Genomic DNA, 20792 nt, shown 5'->3' with positions numbered 1-20792 from the left:
TGGTCGAGCCCGACGCTTTTAGCTGATGAATGCAATAGCAACAAGAACATGCCACATAAATTAGAGGCTCTGTTTGTTCCCAAATTAAAAGTAATTCACAAACAGCATACATGCAAGTGACAACATGCAAGCACACACACAAGAGCCTCCAGATCCGTGAAAAGACACTGCCAGACTGTGGTAGCACCACTGGAACGGTGATGCCAGTCACAATTACCTCAAAGAGGCCAAGCTTCTTAGCGAGTGTTCCCCCCTCCATGTCCCAGAAGTGGATGTGACCCTTTCCAAGTGTCACCAGGGTGTGCCGGTCCATTGGGTGGAACTCCACGGACAGAACCGTATCCGAAGCACTCTGTCAAGAGGCAAAAGGATTTTCAAAGTTCACTGCCCACTTCCTACCCTGTCATTCTTGTATTTATGACAAGGTATTGGGGCGAGTCAAGCTGCATAGTGCTGGATACCCTGATTTTATCCGCATTAACATGGAACATTTGAGGAAACTAATTTTCATTTGTTTGTCTATTGATCAAAGTTCGACCATCTATCCTGAAAAGTAAGGTGACCGGTAAGCCATGACGCTGATTCATTTTTGCTTGTTAATATGAAAGTACGAGAGATGGGGAACATTCATTCGTTCTCCAAGGCTCACAGCAACCATTACCAAGCAAAATCGTAAATGTGTATAATCACAAGCAACAAATTAGCAACAGATTAAAAAATGGAACATGTCAAACCTTTTTCACAAAAATATAATGAGATAAAAAAAATGAAACAACGTTCAGAGCAGGACAACACAGGTCTGAAAAGCGTGATTATGTTCAGCCACTAGGTTGAACAGTAAAAACAGATTTAAACAACTTGCTATCAGGAAAGGAAATAGTAACTCAGGAATAAGAGCCCAGTCATTAAACATTTATGGCAAAAACAAATCCCAAATTACAATGCCAGTGATAATATGGCAGATTACATTCTTTCAGAGTGATGTAAGTACATAGCACATCGGTAATAATTATAATATGTGGTTTTTATTGGCCTAAGGGCCAGATATGGACAAAGAGTGCCACGACATATGGTGGTGAGTCCTCAATGTATTATGAGCTGAAAATATTACATGCAATGTGGCTGCAAAAAGGCCTAAAACAAGTCACTGTCAATTGTGTGACGAGTATCAAAATAATGACAATGACTAATGATGTGAGCTACGAGCATAAAAGTCCCATTACAAAGCAATGACAGAGTAAAATGTATGTAACAGCACTAGTGCCTCAAGAGGTCCTTGAGTTCAAGGGCTGAGAGGCAGGTCCTGTGAAAACATATTGCACTGCAGTTGCAGCCTGCAAGGCAAGGCTGGGCTACAGATAACCTGGCCAAATGATTTGTATGGCATTTACGTCTGCTAAAAGCTTTTAAGGCTGCTTTAACATCAAAATGTGGCCCATGGTTCAGAAAGAATGCTGGGCGAAGAGGGATGTGCTCACGATGTGCGGGATAAAAGTACCTTTTACGTCGGGCCTCTATTCCAGGACACTGGATAAGAGCATGGAGGACTGCAAGATTGTCGCCACACCTATCGCATGTTGAAGGATCACTGCCAGTAAAGCAGTGATCCCATATGACAGTAAAACTGTTGTTCTTATTGCGCTTCACTGGATAAATATCTGTTCTTTTTCTGCCTTTTACCTGCTCCTTTTTCCTCTGCACGGAAGCACATACCTTACCTAGCTTATTGGGAGCAGTGAAAGCAACATTAACATCATATCTACTTGTAACTTTTTAAGCCTGTGCGATAAAAGAACAGACATTTGTCCAGTGAAGCACAATAAGAACAACAGTTTTACTGACTATTGTATGGGTGTGGTCTATAAAGTTCCCTTTAGCTGTGGCCAGTTCTATGTAGGGCAAATGGAGCAGTATATCAATCAGAGGCTAATGGAACATAAAAGGGCGTTAACCGGTGGATCGCCTTCTAATCTTTCCCTACATTGCCAAGATTGTAACTGCAGGCCAGAGTTAGATGAATGCGTCATACTGTACAGGCACAAGAATGAAGATACGCGTCTTATGGTAGAGGCATGGCATATCTATAACGGCGGAAGCGCGTGCGTGAGTCAGCCTTCGATTACCTTACATAAGGAAGAGATTAAGTGCCTTAACAGTTATCTCTCACGTAGACCGACACATGTACCCGATTGATACGTGGTGATATCAGTTCTGAGCTTGCACAGATGAGTTTTCTGTCTTCTTTATTTTTTCGCCTCGGTGCTCCCTTTAGTTGATAGTTGGCGTTTGTGTTGTCCACTTCTCTTGTGTCCTTGTCTGCACGTCTCACCTTTTTTGCATAATGAATCCTTACCAACTAGCTCGGCTTTTTGTCATTCTAAGTTCCACGTACACAGACTAAAACATTGTGCATGGTACACCACTATGGAGAGAGTTCATTTTCACGACGAATGGAGTGCAACTCAGCACACCTCATTGTGGCACACACGTCTTTTGGATAAATGGATGAGATAAGACGTTAGCAACTCGAACACGGAATGTGCTATTCAAGAGATAACTTCGATCAAGTTGCCTTGGACACCCATTCCGGCCGGACTAAGAAGGATTCTGAAACGCCAATTGGTGTCATATGCTTTCTCCATGCATAAGATAGCCGACAAGAAAAACTGTTTATGCACGAAGGCATAGCACATTGGTAACTATCATACTTTTCCATAATTCAAAACTTTGCAGAATATTTACTTCAGGGCTTAGTGTGTAAAACGTAATATGATGCTAAAGCTCTATATACTGAACAGTTAGCCAATCAATACACTCAAAGCTACAGGTGCACAAGCAAATCAACCGTAGACACAAATTAAGTGTTCACACTTCAAGCTTAAGTGCCAATGCCATCAAATTAAATGTATGTTACAGACCATTCCGGAAACTTTATTGGGGAGAGGGTCTTTAAGAACTGAGGCCGGCAAAAGTGCCCACAGCGATTACACAGCCAAAGCATGAGGAGTGCAATCAGGAAGCTGCCTGTACCTTTGTCTCCGTAATCTTCACCCCCTTCTCCCCTCGTTGCCAGTCCCAGAGAGAGATGGTGTGTTCGCTCGAGTCGTCCACTGCACACAGGATGGAGCCACCGTCCTGCAGAGAGTAGAGAGCCAACAAAGCCATGCTGCACATTTTAGGTCATCGAGAGATGGTAATAGACATCCACGGATGCACTGATGGATGGGTGAGAGAATGTGACATCTCAGGGAGCTTTAGCAGGCTCTGAGCTATGGGCCTATTGGTACAACATGGAAATTAGTGCGTAGCACACACGCTCCCCCCGCCCCCGCGGCCCCGCCGAAAAGAACAAGCCAACCTTGAGACGAGGACACAGACTGAAGATGGCTGTATGTTTTTGTTCATTTTATGCCCTCATCTTAAGGTTCTTGCAGTAAATAGCAGCTTCCTTGAAGAGCTTTCCCAGCATAATCAAGCTGATGTGAATGTGAGCATACCATGCTCTGCAAGAGCCAATGGGCCTTAGGAAAAACGGAAGGATCCCAAGGTTAACATCAGGAATTTGATATATACAAACTCTCACTGTAACCGTTTACAAGTACAATGCCCACTATTCAGTAGTGTCCTGACCAATCAATGGGCATCGAGAAAACAAAAATTTCTTTGTCAGGAATGATACCAGTATTCACCAGAAAAATAATGATGTCAAGCCTACCCAGCTTGAGTGAATGTGAACTAACAACATGGTGCAGTTGCACATTCCTTTCCTAAAAGCACTGCTTCTACACTGGTTACAGAAGGTGATTTTTTTACAATATCAATCCACTCAATATCAATAATTGCAGCTGCAATAAGCTAAGCCAACATGCAAGAAAAATGCTTACGCATGCCTTCTAGACTACACAATGCTCACTTCAAACTGGATTTCAAGTGGCTTTATTCCTCATATTCAAGCTGGATTTCTTGCCAGCCAGCTTGGCAACACAATGGAACCATAGTAGGGTTTTAAATAAGCTGCAAACAGCATGTTTTAGCAGGAAGGAGGTATTGGTGTACAGTCTTTGCCAAAAGTTTTGAGGGCACCCAATGAGCTTGTGGCAGAAACTCTGTAGTGCTTTCAACCTTCAGAGATTTCAAGCACCAGAGGGGTCCTAGCACGTGACAAGACAACAGGTCTGGTTATCAGCATAGTGGTTTCAGTACTTTTGACAAAAACTGTACCTCTTATGAGAACATCACAACAATGCTATAGTACACAAAGGTTATGCTTACCCTTTGTCCAAACATTGAGTACCGGCACCATAAGTAATACAAATGCAACGCAAAGAAGCAAAGGTAAGAGGTCCAAATGCAAATCTGGGTCAGCTTGTTGACATTCACAATAGAAAAAGCACTGCAGACAGATGGAGAAGATAAGCGTCCTCACGTCGATCTGTTTGCAATGCTCCTTTTTATAACGCACAAAGCTGATGCCCCTCTTCATTCTTGACATACTTGTTCTGTTTTTCACTTCAAGTACAACAGGTGAAAGAAGGATGGCATGACAATCAAGGCAAAGATGTAGAGAGAATGAAGGCACATAAAATGAATGCATGACGACTGAGCCCACCACTGGAGAGTTGTTTACAACACATGGGCTGTGAAACAAAGTGCTCACCATCTTTGAGAACGCAATGCAGCTGACCGCTCGTTCAAAGTCGCCAACTCCGATGACGTGCAACGTGTTGAGGCTGACGGAGTCCCATATCCTGACATGGGGCTGGAACGAGGAGCACGCACAGGGACCGCACGTAGAGTGCGCACCAATGTGCTGTCATTAGAAATGGTATAGCGTGGAATCTCGGAAAGTCATCGCAGAAGAGGAGAACGCCAACAGCCACGAGAGGATGCTCAAGCCTGGGTTTAAGCAAAGCTGCACTAGCGTTTCCCTTCTGTCTTTTTTGACAGGGCACTAGCTGAAATGCAAAACTGACTCTCCTTAAAGGGACTGACAACTGGCCAGAATGTGTTGTGAGACGTCGATGGAAATGAAAGGACCATGATTAATAGTAAGAGAATCCAGCATTCTGTTTGCGATTTCAGTATAAATTGTAATTTTAAACTGGCAAGGAAAGTCTTAAAAACCAGTAAGTGGTGACACCTGGCAGTGGAATCTTGGTACTTCGGATGTATTCTATGAGATTACTGTACATAAGTTGACTGTTGTTAAGTACATCATAATTATTGCATAAAATTGCACCTGGTATACTATTAGACACTCGCACATTATTCTATGCTTCTTAAATCAAAAAGGCGCGCATGGCTACGGCAACACGCTAACTCCGTATCAGGTGTAAAGGCGTCATTTTGTTTTCGGTCCGACTGGTCTTGTGTTGACTGGTTAAATACCAAAGAACTTGGACAGGAAACCAGGAAAACACGTAGCTATTACCACAGAAATCATTTAACAATTTGGAAAAGATGAATCGCAGGAACATCGACTTGATAAACAAAATCATACTCCGTTACAGGCCACACTTGTCGTCTGCCTCCCACTAATGCCGGCGTAGAATCGCTATCACGCTCACCTATCACCACTTTCAGCATGCTTCCAGTCTGATAAAAAGTGTTCCACAGCGTTTTCCATGTTAGCACTTCATGATTAAACACTCCGACTGGTAAGCTTTCCGTTGCGCTAAAAAAAAATGGCTACCATGAAAATTGGTTGTCAGTCCCTATAAGCGCAACATGTGAAAGTACGAAACGATAATGCACTTGTCAATGTGACATTTTGTTCAACTTCAGACTTATACTACAAAGTATAAGTTCTGAATGATGAGCGATCTTATTATTGAGATGAGCACCCAAGAACACAGTAATCAGTTGTGAAACACTAACGACACAAAATTTACTTTTTGGGATGGCCCACTTTTTCAGACACACATGTAAGTTTATAAAATGACCTTGAAGTAACTTTTAGATGCCAGTTGTGTGTAAAAAAGCTGCTCTTATTTATATGTCAATGATTACAGCAGAGGAAAGCGCATTCTGTGAATGAAGCCCTTCATTAACATTAAGAGTACCTGTTAACACCTTTTCACAAATATAACGGTTTTCCCAGTCACTACTACACACCATGGCATCAAATAAAGCATCTCACATGAGGCCCCACACTCTACAGCAGCAGAATGACCTTTCTTTGAAAAGCTATGTGTCTAATTCCACAAGAAGTCCTTTCCATGACAAACAAAATTTTCCTTTTTTAAAATTTTTTAAGCCTTCATGCCAAATATTGGTGTAAGGAGATTACGTGGCACAAGTTCTAAACAAATAGTGACGTTCTCAGAAGTCTGTACTTGCAGCCAGTAAGTACAACAGTACAAAACAATGCTGGTTGCACATACAAGTGCACACTGCAAATCTGATCCCGGGTGCCATACCAATACCGCAGAAATATTTAGCCTTTTTCACAGGTTCTGTGTCTCGTACCCCTTTGACACCGATGGTTACACAACTGAAACCGCAGTGCTTGAGCATCCTCTCCAAGCAGAATGGGAAACATAATTTGCAGTGCAGCAACGGGTGCAAAAAAGCCACTGCAGCAAAAAGCAGCAGGCAGGACACAAATGTGCTCACACACAAGGCGCGCTACCCCAGGGCAGCAGTCTCAAACTCGTGTCAGGATGCAAGCTACAAGTGAGAAAGACAAAAAGCTGCTGAAGCTGCAGCATTGGAGCAGTGGCTGAAAAGAAGGTATCTGAGAAAAAGAGGCCCTCTATCTCACAGTAAGGTAGTTTTACTTCCCCAGAGTTCACTATTGCTAGGGCTTAAGAGAGCACTCACAAAACGTGAACATGAGCGTGCACAAGCATGTGAAGTTGCTCTAGCCGATTCAAGGCTGACAACCTAATAACGGTGCAGACAGCACAACAGCACAAATTAAGGCAGATGACGCAGGCATGTTTCTCATCGCCACTCTTCTTAAATTATGTAAAAGTAACGACGACCACTTAAGTTCCCTTACTTCACCCTTGTTCCACATGCACTTTAATGCTCAACAATGCCTCAAGAATTCTGCAAATGACTCAGCAATCGGCATTTTTGCACTCAGCAGAATGTGACTATCTAGGACCCAGCATTATTAAGGCAAAAAAATAACAATTAATAATAATAAGAAAGAGCTTCTCAACTATGTTAAACTCTTATGGCAGTTCAATGAATCATAACTGCATATGCAACAAACTGAAAGCTGACAATTGTGAGCAACAAAATTCACTAATATAGAACATTGCTAAGCATGGAGGAAGGTTGAGTGCTCCAGCGTAGTTGTTGAGAGATGGTGAAGATGGTAGAAAATACTGCACAAGTAACATGTTTGAGACTACTGCCCTGGTGGCCAGCCTACAAGCTGCCACATGCTTGGTGACACAGGATGGCTCTACAACTATGCCTCAGGCAGGGAAGCCAGCCATAGAAAAGGACCAACTGTCATCAATGCTGCATATACAGACACCATTGCAAGAATGAGTAAGGCCAGTGAAAAATAAAGCTACCTGTTCTACACATTGTTCAGCCTGAACAATGTGTAGGGATAAAGAAAAAGTTCCAGATGACTTATTATCATCCCAATTATAAATAAATTTATTATCATTTGTTAACCACCTCTTCATTTCAACCATTCACTCAAGAAAAAGAAGATACTGATGAGAAAAATTTGTTTTAAAAGTTGGCAGCTGTGAATGACAGACTAGACTGAATATTTCAAAATAAAATTTATATTTCATCCTACAAGAGCATAGATCAACTCTAACTGCCACAACATTACAAATGCGAGACTCTAGCCTAGTATTTAAAAAAAATTAAAAATTATTCTTGGAATTAAATCAATTCTACCTAAAAAAAAATTTGGAGCAATCATCAGCTACAATGAGTTTACGAATTAAGCTCAGGCAAAGCAGTCCTGGCTCCACTCATTCAGGGTGACAGACCTTGTAAGGCCATCCAAAACTTGCATCACAGTCACTGCAAGCAGCTCAACTAGCCATTCTCACAGTTACCATCTGGTTACTGACTTAAAGAACTGCACTCTTCTAACAGGCCCAAAGCCCTTTTAGTTTACACTCAAGTGAACTGTACAATAAGCATCACACTATCGTACCCACCTATTGTTCAATGGATGAACAATACATAATACAGTCAACACGAGTCAGTATCAACTGTTTCAAAGTCTGATGCTATGCAGCACAATGCAGTCAGCCCTAAAGCAGACAGAAGTCTACTACAGGCAAACAGCACAGCCGCAAAACAGAAAGCACGCCATTACATCACGCACACACACGCACACACATCTACGTATGTTCAGGCAAAGACCAGGTGTGCACAAGAACAGGTGTGTAGTTGTGGTTCAACTCTATTACTTCATGGCAGCACTACCTCTTCAAATTCAGGGATGCACACCGAGGCGTAGCAATGAATATTGATGGTTTAACAGTTCCATAATGCCCTCCCCCATCTGCATAGCATGTGTGAGTGTAACATCCTTAAGAAACGTTAACAACAAAAAAGATAGCCCAAGGAACATAAATTCATAATTCAGACAGCACTATGCAGGCAGGCTGATAAGGTGCCAGATCATATGGAAGAACTCAACAACCAGACATGCTTCACCTCATGCACTCAACTACGCCTTGCAGGATATAAGTGTGCAGGCTACGGCCGTAAAGAAAAGGGTGATGCAGGGGACAAAGAAGTGTGCACCAGAGAAAATGTCTTTTAATTACCCGGCTGATGACACGTGGCTATAGAAGGGGTGGTTTTCGAGGCAGAGAAAAAGAGAGAGAAAAAAAAAGAGACATCTTAGCCGCATTGCACAAAAGTCTGTCCGAAGTTTATTTGTACTTCACATTTGGGGGCTGCACCACAATTTGAACTGGCTTACAGATTGGCAGCTACGTTCAGCAAAATGTGCCCCTGTGTAGCAGCAGTCATCAGTGAATCCACTAGTGTTACTTCAGATATGTTTGAAAGTGGCTGCAACCATTTAGCATGCAACACGAAATCATAGCTGCAATCATCTAAAAAAAACATATGAAATGCATTCCTTTATTTCTATCTTCACAGTCACACGTGCTTCTGTTTTTAAACTTCAGATCTCATTAGAATATCGGGAGCGCATCAAATAACAATTTGGTGCAGTGTAAATGGAAGCTACGGTAATGTGCCTATGTTTTGTTGAAAGCCAAGAACGCTGTTACACTTGAAAAACAGCTGTTGAAAATGCTTTTCAGTTGCTTAGACTAGTTGCTGTGAAGCTTCACGTATTAACACAAAGCTTTTTTCTGTGCAATTGATTGTAACACAGTATGACACAGCGGACTTTTTCCATGTTCAGCACAGTCACTCTGTAGAGACCTGAAAGTGATTGTACTAAGAAGCAAGCACTTGCTTTCCAAACAAAAAGTCAGGTTCTTGAGAGTGCAACCGACATTAGTGAAATAGCAATGCTGTTGGATTTTGTGATGCATGTTGTGTGTGCTCTGGTGTCCACAAAATGCCTGCACCCAATGGTGTGTTCACTGCGTACCTCTCTTACTACACTACGACAATCCGTATCTCCTTCCCTAAAAATCTTCTAAGAGCATGTCTGGCATAATTGTATGGCACACTAAAGACAAGTTGGTTTGCATTCAAAACAAACTGAAATTGGAGCAGTACACATTGATGCTACACTGTATTTTATCATTGCAACACTACATCCAGAAGTGCTTGATTAGGATTTGTCTGCTGGTAACTTTCCTTTTTTTCTTTTTTCCCCGAGAGGTGAGGTCTCGGTTGCACACTGGCTTTAGGTTGTGCTCGATGAAAGCTGTTGAGCATGTGCTTGCATGGTTGGGCGTGAAATTTGTGCCTAACAAGTTACTTTAGAAATGCCTCCTGCTCAACACATAGGTAGTTGAGCTCCAATGTACATAACGATTTGTTTACAAGACAAATTCAAGACTGCCACTCAGATAGGTAACCATGAATGATCTGCACAGCGGCACACCCGTTCAGTTGCTTGTGCCCCAGTTTTTCAAGCTACAAGTCTGACAAGGCGTTAATCCTTTCTGCTTGCGTTCGATGAAGCTATAAAACAGACCTAATTCTTTTTTCTGGTCCTTCAATGATAAGGAGACAAACACTACGCAATTGTGAAATTGAGGTAAACACTGCTAGCAACTCACCACAGATGTGGAGGAGAATGAACGAAATGTGATGACATTAAAAGCTAAAGTGCTGAAGCAGTGCGCATGTTCTGTGCAGTGATGTGCAGGAGGTTTTGCAATGTTAGTAGTATGGAGACATGAAGTGTGAACAATGTCACTGCAGCACAATATCTGAAGGCTATTTCAATATTGAAGGTAATGCTGCAAGAATGAAGATCAAAACATTGTGTCAGTCAATGTTGAAGAAGAGAAGGTTGAAGTCCTTCTGCACCATCTTGGCTATTGTAATGTCTGTGCCCTTTATTTTCCCCTTGTAAATACAAGCAAGTGCACATTATTCTGCAACACTATCTTTCTTGTTATTTCATGCTTTCAAATAAAAAATTATCACTGTGTGCAGAAAATGTTCACAAAAAAAAATAACTAACAGAAATTGATCCGAACTTTTAATTAGTAAATATGTGGTGCTGAATTTAAGAAACTTTCAAGAAGCACATCTAGGTGACTACGAAAAAAAAAGAAAAGGAAAAGAGGCAACTGTTATTTTTAAATCATGAAAAATCAAGTACATCTACAGCTAGTGTCACCAGGCCAAATGTTTAGAAGGTTATCCTTTGAGACTGGCTGAGGAAAAAGAGCGTTTGTTGCTGTTGTGCCCATAATGACATGTGCATGGGTCAATATACATGCTGTCAGTAGTTTTGTTGTGGCCTGTGAAAGGCTCTAACGCAGTTGCACGGGAGTGCCACTGCAAACGGTGGCCTCGGCTGCGTGTCGGCGTACGAGAGCAAGTCATGCAGCAGCACTCAGACGCCCGGGGTGCAGTTTACGACAGAAGCGTGGTGCGTACAATAAGGTAATGTGACCGGCTCGCAAGAGAAAAAAATAAAATCCCAACAAGAATGCATGTGACAGTGACGGCAGCGGCAGTGAAGTGACGTGACGTGACGTGACAATGACGGTGCACAGAGGCTGCACACATGACGAGCCACGAACAAAGGGGGAAAAAAATGCGTGAAAAGGAAATTGCGTTTTGCAAAAAGCCAGTGCCCCTGATAACTCACCATAAAACCCTCTTCCTCTGGCCTTATCTCTGTGCGCCGGTTCTGTGCTCGAAATTGGGGGACAAGCTTTGTCACTTTGCAGTACGCCATTCTAAAACTATCAGGCAATGTACGAAGTTCATTTGCAGACTCCGTGGATGCTCATGACCACGTGGTCACAATAAAGTTTTGTCATGTTGCAAGCTACTGACAAAGTGAATGTGAAAAAACGAGTAAATAAACCAAAACGGAGAGACTATCGCTGAACCAATGCAAAGTGTCATGACAGTTTAATCAGAGTTCAAACAGCAGCTGTGAAATAAAAAGAATGTGCCTAAATAGCTGTAACTACACGTTTCTAAAGCAATTTCACTTCAATTGTAAACAAACTATATAATGACAGTTTGCTGTATTTTCATCGCTTAAGAGCACACCACACCATACTATGTGCTTGGCAGTAGCAGCAGTGCGCAGCATGTGATAGCAATTATATAAAAGCAATGTATTAGTTACTAAGAAGCATACAATGGCACTATTTCGACGGTAGCTTAGCACTAAAAGCACTTTAACGAAGAAGGACTGAGATTGCTTTAATTTAGCTTAAGCTGCATACAGTTTTTACATGCAGTCGAATGCCTTTATAATGAAATAGTACTTGGAGCCTCCAATATCGTTTGTTATACAGGTCACTTCATTGCAAAAGGTCATGCACCCCACACCTCACGACAGAACCCTCATACAGAAGAAACTTTATACAGGTAATTTGGTTGTAGAGGCGTTCGAAGTTGTTCTTTCAAAAGTAACACCCAGGTGGGGAACTTTTTTTTTTTTTACCACATTTAAAGCTTATCTGAAAAACTGTCCAATCTGTTCTAACAGTTGTAAACAGCTCCCATAAGCGTTCAAGGGTAGCAAAGCTGAGAGTCTGCTATCTTAGATAACATTTGAAATTCTTAGAAGCTTAATGTTTCCAATGCCTCAAAACTGGAAGTAGCTCACATAACTGTTCAGTAGCAACAATAATGGAACTCTCCTATCTCGGGCTTAATTCAAAAGCTACAGACAACCTGGGCAGGTATAACGTAAAACTATTCCAATCTGTTTTCATTACAAATAGGTCATTAGCCCTCCGTGATAGGTCATAATGGTTCAGGTCCAGCCCATGGGCAGAGCCCAAGCCATTTTGGCCGATCGTGGAGGGCTAATGGCCGATTCAGAATAAAAACAGATTGGAATATTTTTACACTATTCTGGCCCACGTCTCAAAGGTAAGCTTCAAGTGCACATCTCATTTTGTAGTCACAATATCCTACTTGGCTTTCACTCATCCAAGCCAGCAGGCTTTGATAACTGCACATCTGCATGCACGAAACTTCCCAAAATTTCCCAAACCATCAACCAAACTGCCAATATAGCCACCACTGAGTTGTGTTTCTTCAGCAGTCATGAAGATTACCAAATAAAGAGCTCAAAGTTTTTTGCTTAGCTATAAGTGGCACACATAAAAAAACACGGAGACAGAGAAAATGGGGACAAATACAGCGCTTTGTTGTGTATCCTGATTTTTTATGTTTCTATATTTATTTATTTTTCAAGTGCGCTGGTTATAACTAAGTCATGAATTACCAACTAGCCTATCAGCACCTGAATAAGCAAATTTCTTCAATTCATCATTTCTTGTCCGCCTGCTGGCATCCATTATGACTGCATAACAAGGTGCAACTACTGGCAGCTCTATGCAAACTTTGTGCCACATTTCCTAGGTGCAAGCAGAAGCCTGGATGATGTGTGAGGGTTAATGTGTGCGCATGACAAGAATTTATTTCGGCGGTCTGCCCCTGGAACAATCCAGCAGTCCCGACAGCGGGTGCAAGAAGGGTGAAAGTGCCATGTGATCACTTACAATGCAATCCCCTCCGAATTCGAGGGAAAACAGTGAAGCAGCCTCTTAACATGGGAGGCAACGACTCCGACAAAAGAAAACTATTTTTCGATGTGCCTACAATGGGGGAGCACTTGGAACTGCCCTTGATTTTTCCGAGTGCGTTAAACCTGCTCTCACAAAGCTCCCAACAAGATCACACATTTTATTCTCATTCAATTGTTAAAAACTATTGTTCTCATCTCATTGCACCATGTTTATTGTCGATTTTTGTTTCTTCTGTATATAATCACAATGAGGTTGGTGTGCAGACAGTGTAATAAGCTGCAAGACGATGAGTAAAATGTCACATGTTCTCTTCTGATCCTTCAACAGTACACAGTCAAATCCCCTAACTGTCTGAGGTGTTGACAGAATGTCATTTTAAAGGACCTTAACATGTAAAGTTTCCTTACACCACTTTTTTAATTCGTTAACATGTAATCGGTGTTAATGTGGAATTTTACGATTCAGCTGTTTACTGGGACATGCAACCTTGGAGAATAAAAAGAACAAGCCAGCAGCTCCTCTTGGCCATTTGATTAATTTCTGCAGTTTTACGTGCCAAAACCACTCAATTTGGTCTGTAGACAGTGCTCAAATACTAGTTGTTGCAATGCCAGCTTGCCGTGATTGATGATTGTTTACTGTGATTATGTATTCAATCGGTTTGAGATAGCAGCACGACATGTTGTACAGTGATTTAGTTGCAAATACTTTTTTACCCGCTGTTCCGAAATATCTAAAGCATTGTGAATTCATTGAGCTGCCTAGGCAGCTCAATGAATTCACAGTGCTTTAAATACTTCAGGACAGTGGATAAAAAAGTATTTTTCTTGCAGACTCGTGTCCGCATTTCTGTCAGGCAGAAAACAATGATCAATTTGATTTGATGCTTCCTTTTAAGTTCGAGTGCACCCCAAATGTGTGGTATTGGTACAGAAAAATTTGACTGTAAACTTGTGTAATGTGAACGTGCTCAATAAAACAAGCCAGAATGTACTGATGAATGCAGAAAAAAATGATTTAAATTACTAGGACTCAAAGAAACAAAAAAGAAGACATACCTTTCTCTCTCGTCTGTCTATACTTGCTACCTGACCTGTTGCGATCAGGAGCTTGTTTGGATGGACTGCAAGGCTGGAATATAGAAGAGAAAAAGAAATTTAAGCGCACGTGCCACTTGTCTATTAGTTGCATGCTGAATATGCAGATGGCCCACATGTACATGATTACAAAGGAACTGAACTAAATGAATCACTGCACACTTAAAAAAAAAAAGCCAAGCTGCTAGAGGCGAGATTTATACATTGTCTGATCTGCAGATATGCACTTGCCAATTTTTGCACTTGCCTCTGCAGAATGTAATTTTGGGAGTGTTTCCCTGAGTGTCTGGCAAGGGCACAACTGTGTGCGTCTTGCTGACTACGAGAAAAGAAAAAAGAAAAAGAAAGAAAGAGAAAAAAAACAATGCTGCAATGTTCCAGTGGCTATGGTGTTGTGTTGCCGAGCATGAGGTCAGGGGTGCAATTCCCGGCCAGTACGGCTGCATTCTGATGCAAGCACAACACTAAAGTGCTCATAGGCTTAAATTCTGATGCTCACTGAACAACCCAACATGGCAAAAATTACTCCAGAGCCCTCCACTAAGCTGTGCTTCATCCTCGCACTAGCAAAGCCAGCTTTTGCTGGCTTTCATGCATGACTTGGCTCGGTTACGCGACTAAATATCGAGCCCCTCAGTTCCCCCTGATTCTTCTTCTTCTCGGCACTGGCAGGAAGTCTTGCGTGCCAAGTAACCAATCAGACCCAGCACCCCACGTAAGCCTTCCAATATGTGCTCACCACTTGATGTCGTCCGTGTGTCCCAGGTAGTGCCGCTGAATCTGCTCCTCCACATTGTAGAGGACCACCACGGCCGCTATGAAGTAGACCATCTCGCCCGTGGGCAAGAGGAACAGGTTGGCCCGACAGTCGCGGCCCCGGTACCCGTAGCTGGCCTCGAGTCAAGAACCCAAGGAGTGCAGGCAATGGCAGGGAAGCCAACATTCGGCAGGCGGTACCACGCCTAATTCTCAAGCTACCATTCTTCCCCCTTTCCTTCCCTAAACAAATGCTTGTTTTGCAAGACACTGGGTAACACTTAAATTGAGATGGACTTCAACTTAAACAAAAAAAGAACTGCATCACTATTTTCCAAAATGTAGGTATTGACGTAAAGATCTAGCCTAGGATATTTTTTTTTTCCGCAGCCAAAGCAAAGACTTTATTGTGTGAGACTGTCCCCTAGAATAAAACAGCTATGCCACTGCATAGTTAAGCCTACTGTGATTCAATATTCAAGAATACTGAGGATTAAATACGAAACCAGCATCCTGTAGCAATTACACTTTGCCAACACTGGTAGCAAACCATCGCAGCTCTTGAGAGTTTTTGGTTAATGTAGGTAATGCAACACAATTCTGCTATCCACAGTTCTGCATCCAATGTGCCCGAGATGCATAAACCGTGCAATTAAGATTGCTGGCAGCTGCACATTGCAAGACTTGAGTTTGCCAAGCTGTAAATGACCCCGACGGAGAACTCAAACTTGCAGGACAATAAGCGAGAAGCAGAAACTGAATATCTCCTGCTCATTCTTTCAGCGAGCATCTGCGGAAAGAGTTTATGTGGTCTTAATATTACGGCCACTTCTTCGCCGTGACGGGCCACAACCTTGACACATCCGCGGGCACATCAAGACACAATGCGGAGATGGGAGGTGACGTGACGTCGCAAGAGACCATACCAAAACCTACAGTGCCAGCAAACCAACTGGCACGCCTTGCTCACACAAATCGCGGTGAAGGATACACCCACTCCAGTTTGAGCCTCTGCGATGGCGCACTGTTGACCTTCATGAGACTGTAGTCGTGAAGCTGCTCGCTTGGAATGTGCATCACAATGGGGCGGCCACGCAGGTACATTCGCACAGTGCCATCCTCTGCGTTGACAGATTTTGCAAAGCTGTCATAGTGCACACGTAGTTTCTTACAAGACTGTAGTCACAGGTGCACACAATGCCTCAAATGCCTTGTGCAGTGGTCCAGAAACTGCCAACTTGGTCGATTCACAGTCACACGCAAAGATGTCTTGAACCATCACACATTTCTGCCAAATCAGGTGGGTTTTTCCTAAGCGTTCTGCCTCATCCTAATCCCAAGAAATGTTCAACAACAAGGTTCCTTAAGCATCACTTGGGCATGGTAGCACAGGCACAATAGCTTGCTAAAGTAAAAGTTTTGTGATTAAAGGCTGTCTTAGGAACACACACGTTTCAGAATGATCAGCTTCTTTAGAGCTGCACGAAATCTTTGAGACATGGCACACAGGCACATGAACTTTGTTCACAAGCTGCCGTAAGTGCTATAATTTCATAAGCAGCTGAACATCAGCGTGGGCTGAAATAAGTTCATAGAAAGATAAAGATCTCTCCCACAGCTCTTTAACTCTTTCTCTATCGTGGGGAAAATGGCAGTTTTTTTGTAGGTTGCACTAGGTTTTTTTTTTTTTCTGAAGAAACTATTGCATTCAAAATTTTATACAATACATGAAACCAAAGCAGAATAAATCCACTTTTCAGGCATGCATCTTTTATTAATATTTATGTCATAAAAAAACTCGCCATCACAGCTCTGCGAAAGCGGATGTCCAGCAAAGCTGTTGAAAACCACCACTACAACTGATGAGAGGGGTATGCTTTATGGCTTTAGAGTAATGGTAGCAGTTTGATTTTAGAGTAATGGTAAGAATGGGAGTAATGGTAAATGTAACAGCATGCTGCCACCCATAGTGGTGCTGTAACAACACTGAAATCAGTTGCTAGGCTGGTAATTTTATATACGAAATGCTAGAGACGTCGCCCCCCTTGTCGCAAGCTGGCATCGCCGTGGTAGCTTCTGCAACAGCAATTTTCACCGGGAAATGTATGCGAGGAACGCTACGTGCTTCGTATTGCTATCACGAGTGCCTTATCATCAATTATGTAGTTCAGATGCTTGTTTTCAGCTTGTTCTTTATCGAAACGTATGCTGTTCTGTATGTTGTATGCGTGATTCCAAAGAATGTAAACACTGTCGGCTTCACTATGCTGAGCGCTTGTAGCCTTTGCCTTATGAGGCTGTGAGCCATTGGATTTTTTCTTGGTTACAGGGGTACGAGTTCTTAGTGCTTATAGGGTATAAGCCATTTTCTTGCGATAGATGTGAAAGAATTCCGGAATTCCAAAAAAATATAATTGTGGGGTTTTACATGTAAAAGCCACCCGGGATCCTAGCCATACACAGCTTTGGTGTAAAATTTAAATTGCCAAACACAAGATTGTGGATTAAAATTTAATAAAAATTGTAAAGATGAGCTTGAATCCAGAAAAATATGCAAAATCTTTTTTGAAATGTACAAAATGTTTTGCTATCTAATAGCCATATCTACAAAGATATTAAAATTTTTCCTTGAAAACTACTTGCGCTACAAAAATTTACCTGGAAGCCCTCAGCCGTGCCATGCAGCAAAGCAGTTTCTCGATGTGAAACATAAGGGAACATTGCAAGTCTTGCAGTAAACGTTTCTTTTCTGCCACATTTTGCTGTCGTAACATTTCCTGCAGTTTCACTATGTCTCCTTGCTAGCGGACTAGTGCTGAATGGCTTCGGTTGGAGGAGGAGCACAAACTAAAGGTGCACCCTCATGTTCCGGGCTGATTTGCATCCTCATCACTCTCAGAATCAGACGAAAAGGCAGCATCATCTGACTTGCTGTTGCTTGATCCTTCGTTAAAAGTAGCCACTGACGCAGCGGGATAGCAAGATCTGCCATGTTTCAGAGCGTGCATGCCCCTTCCGGAGCCGGCCAATTTTGCTTTCCACTCGGATGAGTGCACGTCCATCACTGGAGCCCATTAAAAATTTACCACTGAGCGGGAAATAAAGGAACTGTGTAATAAATGAAAGTTTAATTCTGCTGCTGTACACCAGATGGTCCGTGAGCAGTGCAAAAGGTATCGAAAATGGCGTTTCAAATCATCGTTGGCAGGCTAACCATTCCCAATGGGCATGGTAGGGAAAGAGTTAACGCTGTCCTGTCTCTCTCATATTCACCTGATACATGTGAATTCTCAATGTTTCTCATTAGCTTTCTCATTACCTCCAATTCACCACTGCCCCTCGAATGCATTTTCCTACCCTTGTTATTTATGCTATTATTCCAAAAGGGCGACCTGAACAGTGCAATATCACACGAAGAGGTGGCAGCACTGCAATCGGGTTCAGTGTAAGCAACGCAGGCTGTCATCCTCAGCGAGCAACTTAGGAGCACAAGCCCACATGCAGAATTATGGCAATCACAGAAATATAACAGCTTATGTTAAATTTAAAAGCTTTTCCGTCAAAGATTACCGTTCCAGTCAGTGTACGGAAAAATAGCACACAGCCACTTCTGCATGCCTACGCACAGCAATATCCCACATTGCAGGGCTCTCTTCGTTCCCACATACACGGCTTATCTATAGAAGCAAGACTGCATCACTGCCACATGCATCGTATATTGTAACGAATCAATCGTTCTTCTTCAGCAGGGGCAATTGTGAAGACAAGTCCGTTCCCCTTCTACCGCTTAACGTTACTCCCATTGTTACATATGCCCTCTTTACTGGCACTTGATCTCCATGTTTAAGCGGGCACAATGCAATGAGTATAGTACTACATCCTTTTCCCTCCCGGGATGTCAGCAAGTCGCTGTCCATCACTTCGGGAGATTTGCCACGTGTGCTAAAATCCATTTTTATTTTTTCTCTCGTATCTCTCTCGCAATGCCAAAGTTTTCAGTGGCCTTCCTCACTATGAGGTTGAGATAATGGTAGGGAGAACATGTTGCACGCTCTTATTCTAATAACAGCACAGAACATGAGAGCCCCCGCAAGACAACAAGGTTGCAAAATATGTTGCGGACCATCCATAGAAATAAAGCTTAAGAATGTAAATCCAGTAAACCGTGAATTACCTGTATTGAGCTGGGCCTCTCTCGTGCTGAAAAACAAAGTTGCAAAGAAGAAAAAAAAACAATGTTCGTTACAAACACTCGGCAAAATCAAGGAATAAGATATGCATGTAAACTTCAAGAAATTATGCATGAATATAATCATTAACCATTATGTGCTAAGGACAGTAACACGCACTTAACTTGAGTGCTTGAGGTGAGTCTTTAAACACTGCATAAATGATTACATAGATGAACTCCGTTCGCTAGAAATTTCTTGCATACCACTGCTGTATAGGCAGACACGAAGTCAGAAAGAAAAATGGTTACGAGAACAAAATTAGCTTGCAAAAGAAACTGTCCCAAGAAAACAGAGATGAAACGTCCAGTGTTAGACTGAAAAGGCCCAATAACCGTAAAGGTAGGCCTGTGTTAACCCACAACACAAAAACAACAAAACTCTCAACACCAAACCAAACCTTGGCCCCAACATGTTGCAACTGAAGCACTTTTAAATTTGCCAATGTGAAGTTGTGTTGTATGTTTTGCCTAATATATGTGCGCAGAGAGCTCACAGGAGAGTTGGATCATCTCACATGTGCAACTGTGTTGTAAACGCGCAAGCATTACCTGAAAAATCGAGCAATCTTTTGCTGGTCTACCTACGCCCTACAAGGCTAAAAGAGCAGTGTGTTCCACGTAAACCACAACATCACAGACAGCTAATACTCCGAACTAGGGGAGTAAACATGAGAAAAACATCATAAACAGTTAGATGCTCGAGAAAAGAAGAGTTGAGAGGGAGAAAACTACAAAATAAAAGTTTCGCTAGTAAGGGAAGTGTACCTTAGTAAAATGGACTGTTGGACGAGTTGGTTCCTAAAAAAAAAAATTATGGAGCTTTACATGCCAAAACCACTTTCTGATTATGAGGCACGCCGTAGTGGAGGACTCCAGAAATTTTGACCACCTGGGGTTCTTTAACATGCACCTAAATCTAAGTACACGGGTGTTTTCGCATTTCGCCCCCATCGAAATGCGGCCGCCATGGCCGGGATTCGAGCCCGCGACCTTGTGCTCAGCAGCCCACCACCATAGCCACTGAGCAACCGCGGCGGGTGAGTTGGTTCTTGTTCATGGCTAAGAAATTAAGCATGACATTAAAACGAGGATAAGAGAGAATACCGGATGAGTGCTCTCCTGGAGCACTTCTAAGGGCCCCCTCAGGCATTGCAAATAGACGAGCACAGTGCACAGACTATACGTTGATGATTGTGTCTGCAAAGTATCAAACTGTTGCACAGCGTGAAAACCGATGAAATTTCAAACAGAAGCCTGCACACCCTTTCCTCTTGGGGGAGTTGCGCTTCCAGCAACAGAGTTGTGGTCACACGCACAAATGCCTGCAACATCAGCAATTGTTTCACATGAGCTCGGTAAACCAACCAATGCAGGATGCACAATATTGCAATCATGAGTATGCCACATAGCAGAAAGAAGAAAAAAAAACAAAAAAACGTAGGTGGAGCTCACGACGTGAACGTGCCACGGTCCCTTGGCTCTAGAATGGCAGAAGGCTGAGAAGGAATGCCACCAGCAGGTGCTAGTCAAGGAAAAGGGGGACAGTATTCA

At 42.5% G+C, this 20792-nt stretch overlaps 1 protein-coding gene across 8 annotated transcripts in view; it reads right to left on the bottom strand.

Moving 5' to 3' along the window:
* LOC142587619 (echinoderm microtubule-associated protein-like 2) overlaps window positions 1-20792 on the bottom strand; it is a 159762-nt gene that overhangs the window by 35575 nt on the left and 103395 nt on the right. For 2 of the 8 annotated variants that reach the window (XM_075698771.1, XM_075698773.1), the window contains exons 7-14: window positions 19185-19210; window positions 16002-16131; window positions 14994-15143; window positions 14216-14288; window positions 8760-8777; window positions 4658-4759; window positions 3031-3135; window positions 218-352 (exon numbers count right to left, since the gene is read on the bottom strand). In XM_075698771.1, coding sequence (XP_075554886.1) covers window positions 218-352; window positions 3031-3135; window positions 4658-4759; window positions 8760-8777; window positions 14216-14288; window positions 14994-15143; window positions 16002-16131; window positions 19185-19210 — 739 coding nt within the window. Of the gene's footprint in view, window positions 1-217; window positions 353-3030; window positions 3136-4657; window positions 4811-8759; window positions 8778-11248; window positions 11291-14215; window positions 14289-14993; window positions 15144-16001; window positions 16132-19184; window positions 19211-20792 lie in introns of all 8 variants that reach the window. The other 6 variants (XM_075698772.1, XM_075698774.1, XM_075698767.1 and 3 more) reach the window with 5 other exon arrangements.

The sequence above is a fragment of the Dermacentor variabilis genome, chromosome 7 (assembly GCF_050947875.1).
Source record: "Dermacentor variabilis isolate Ectoservices chromosome 7, ASM5094787v1, whole genome shotgun sequence".
NCBI classification, from domain to species: domain Eukaryota; kingdom Metazoa; phylum Arthropoda; class Arachnida; order Ixodida; family Ixodidae; genus Dermacentor; species Dermacentor variabilis.
Note: the sequence above shows the minus strand (reverse complement) of the source record. Positions and strands in the feature narration are given on the sequence as shown.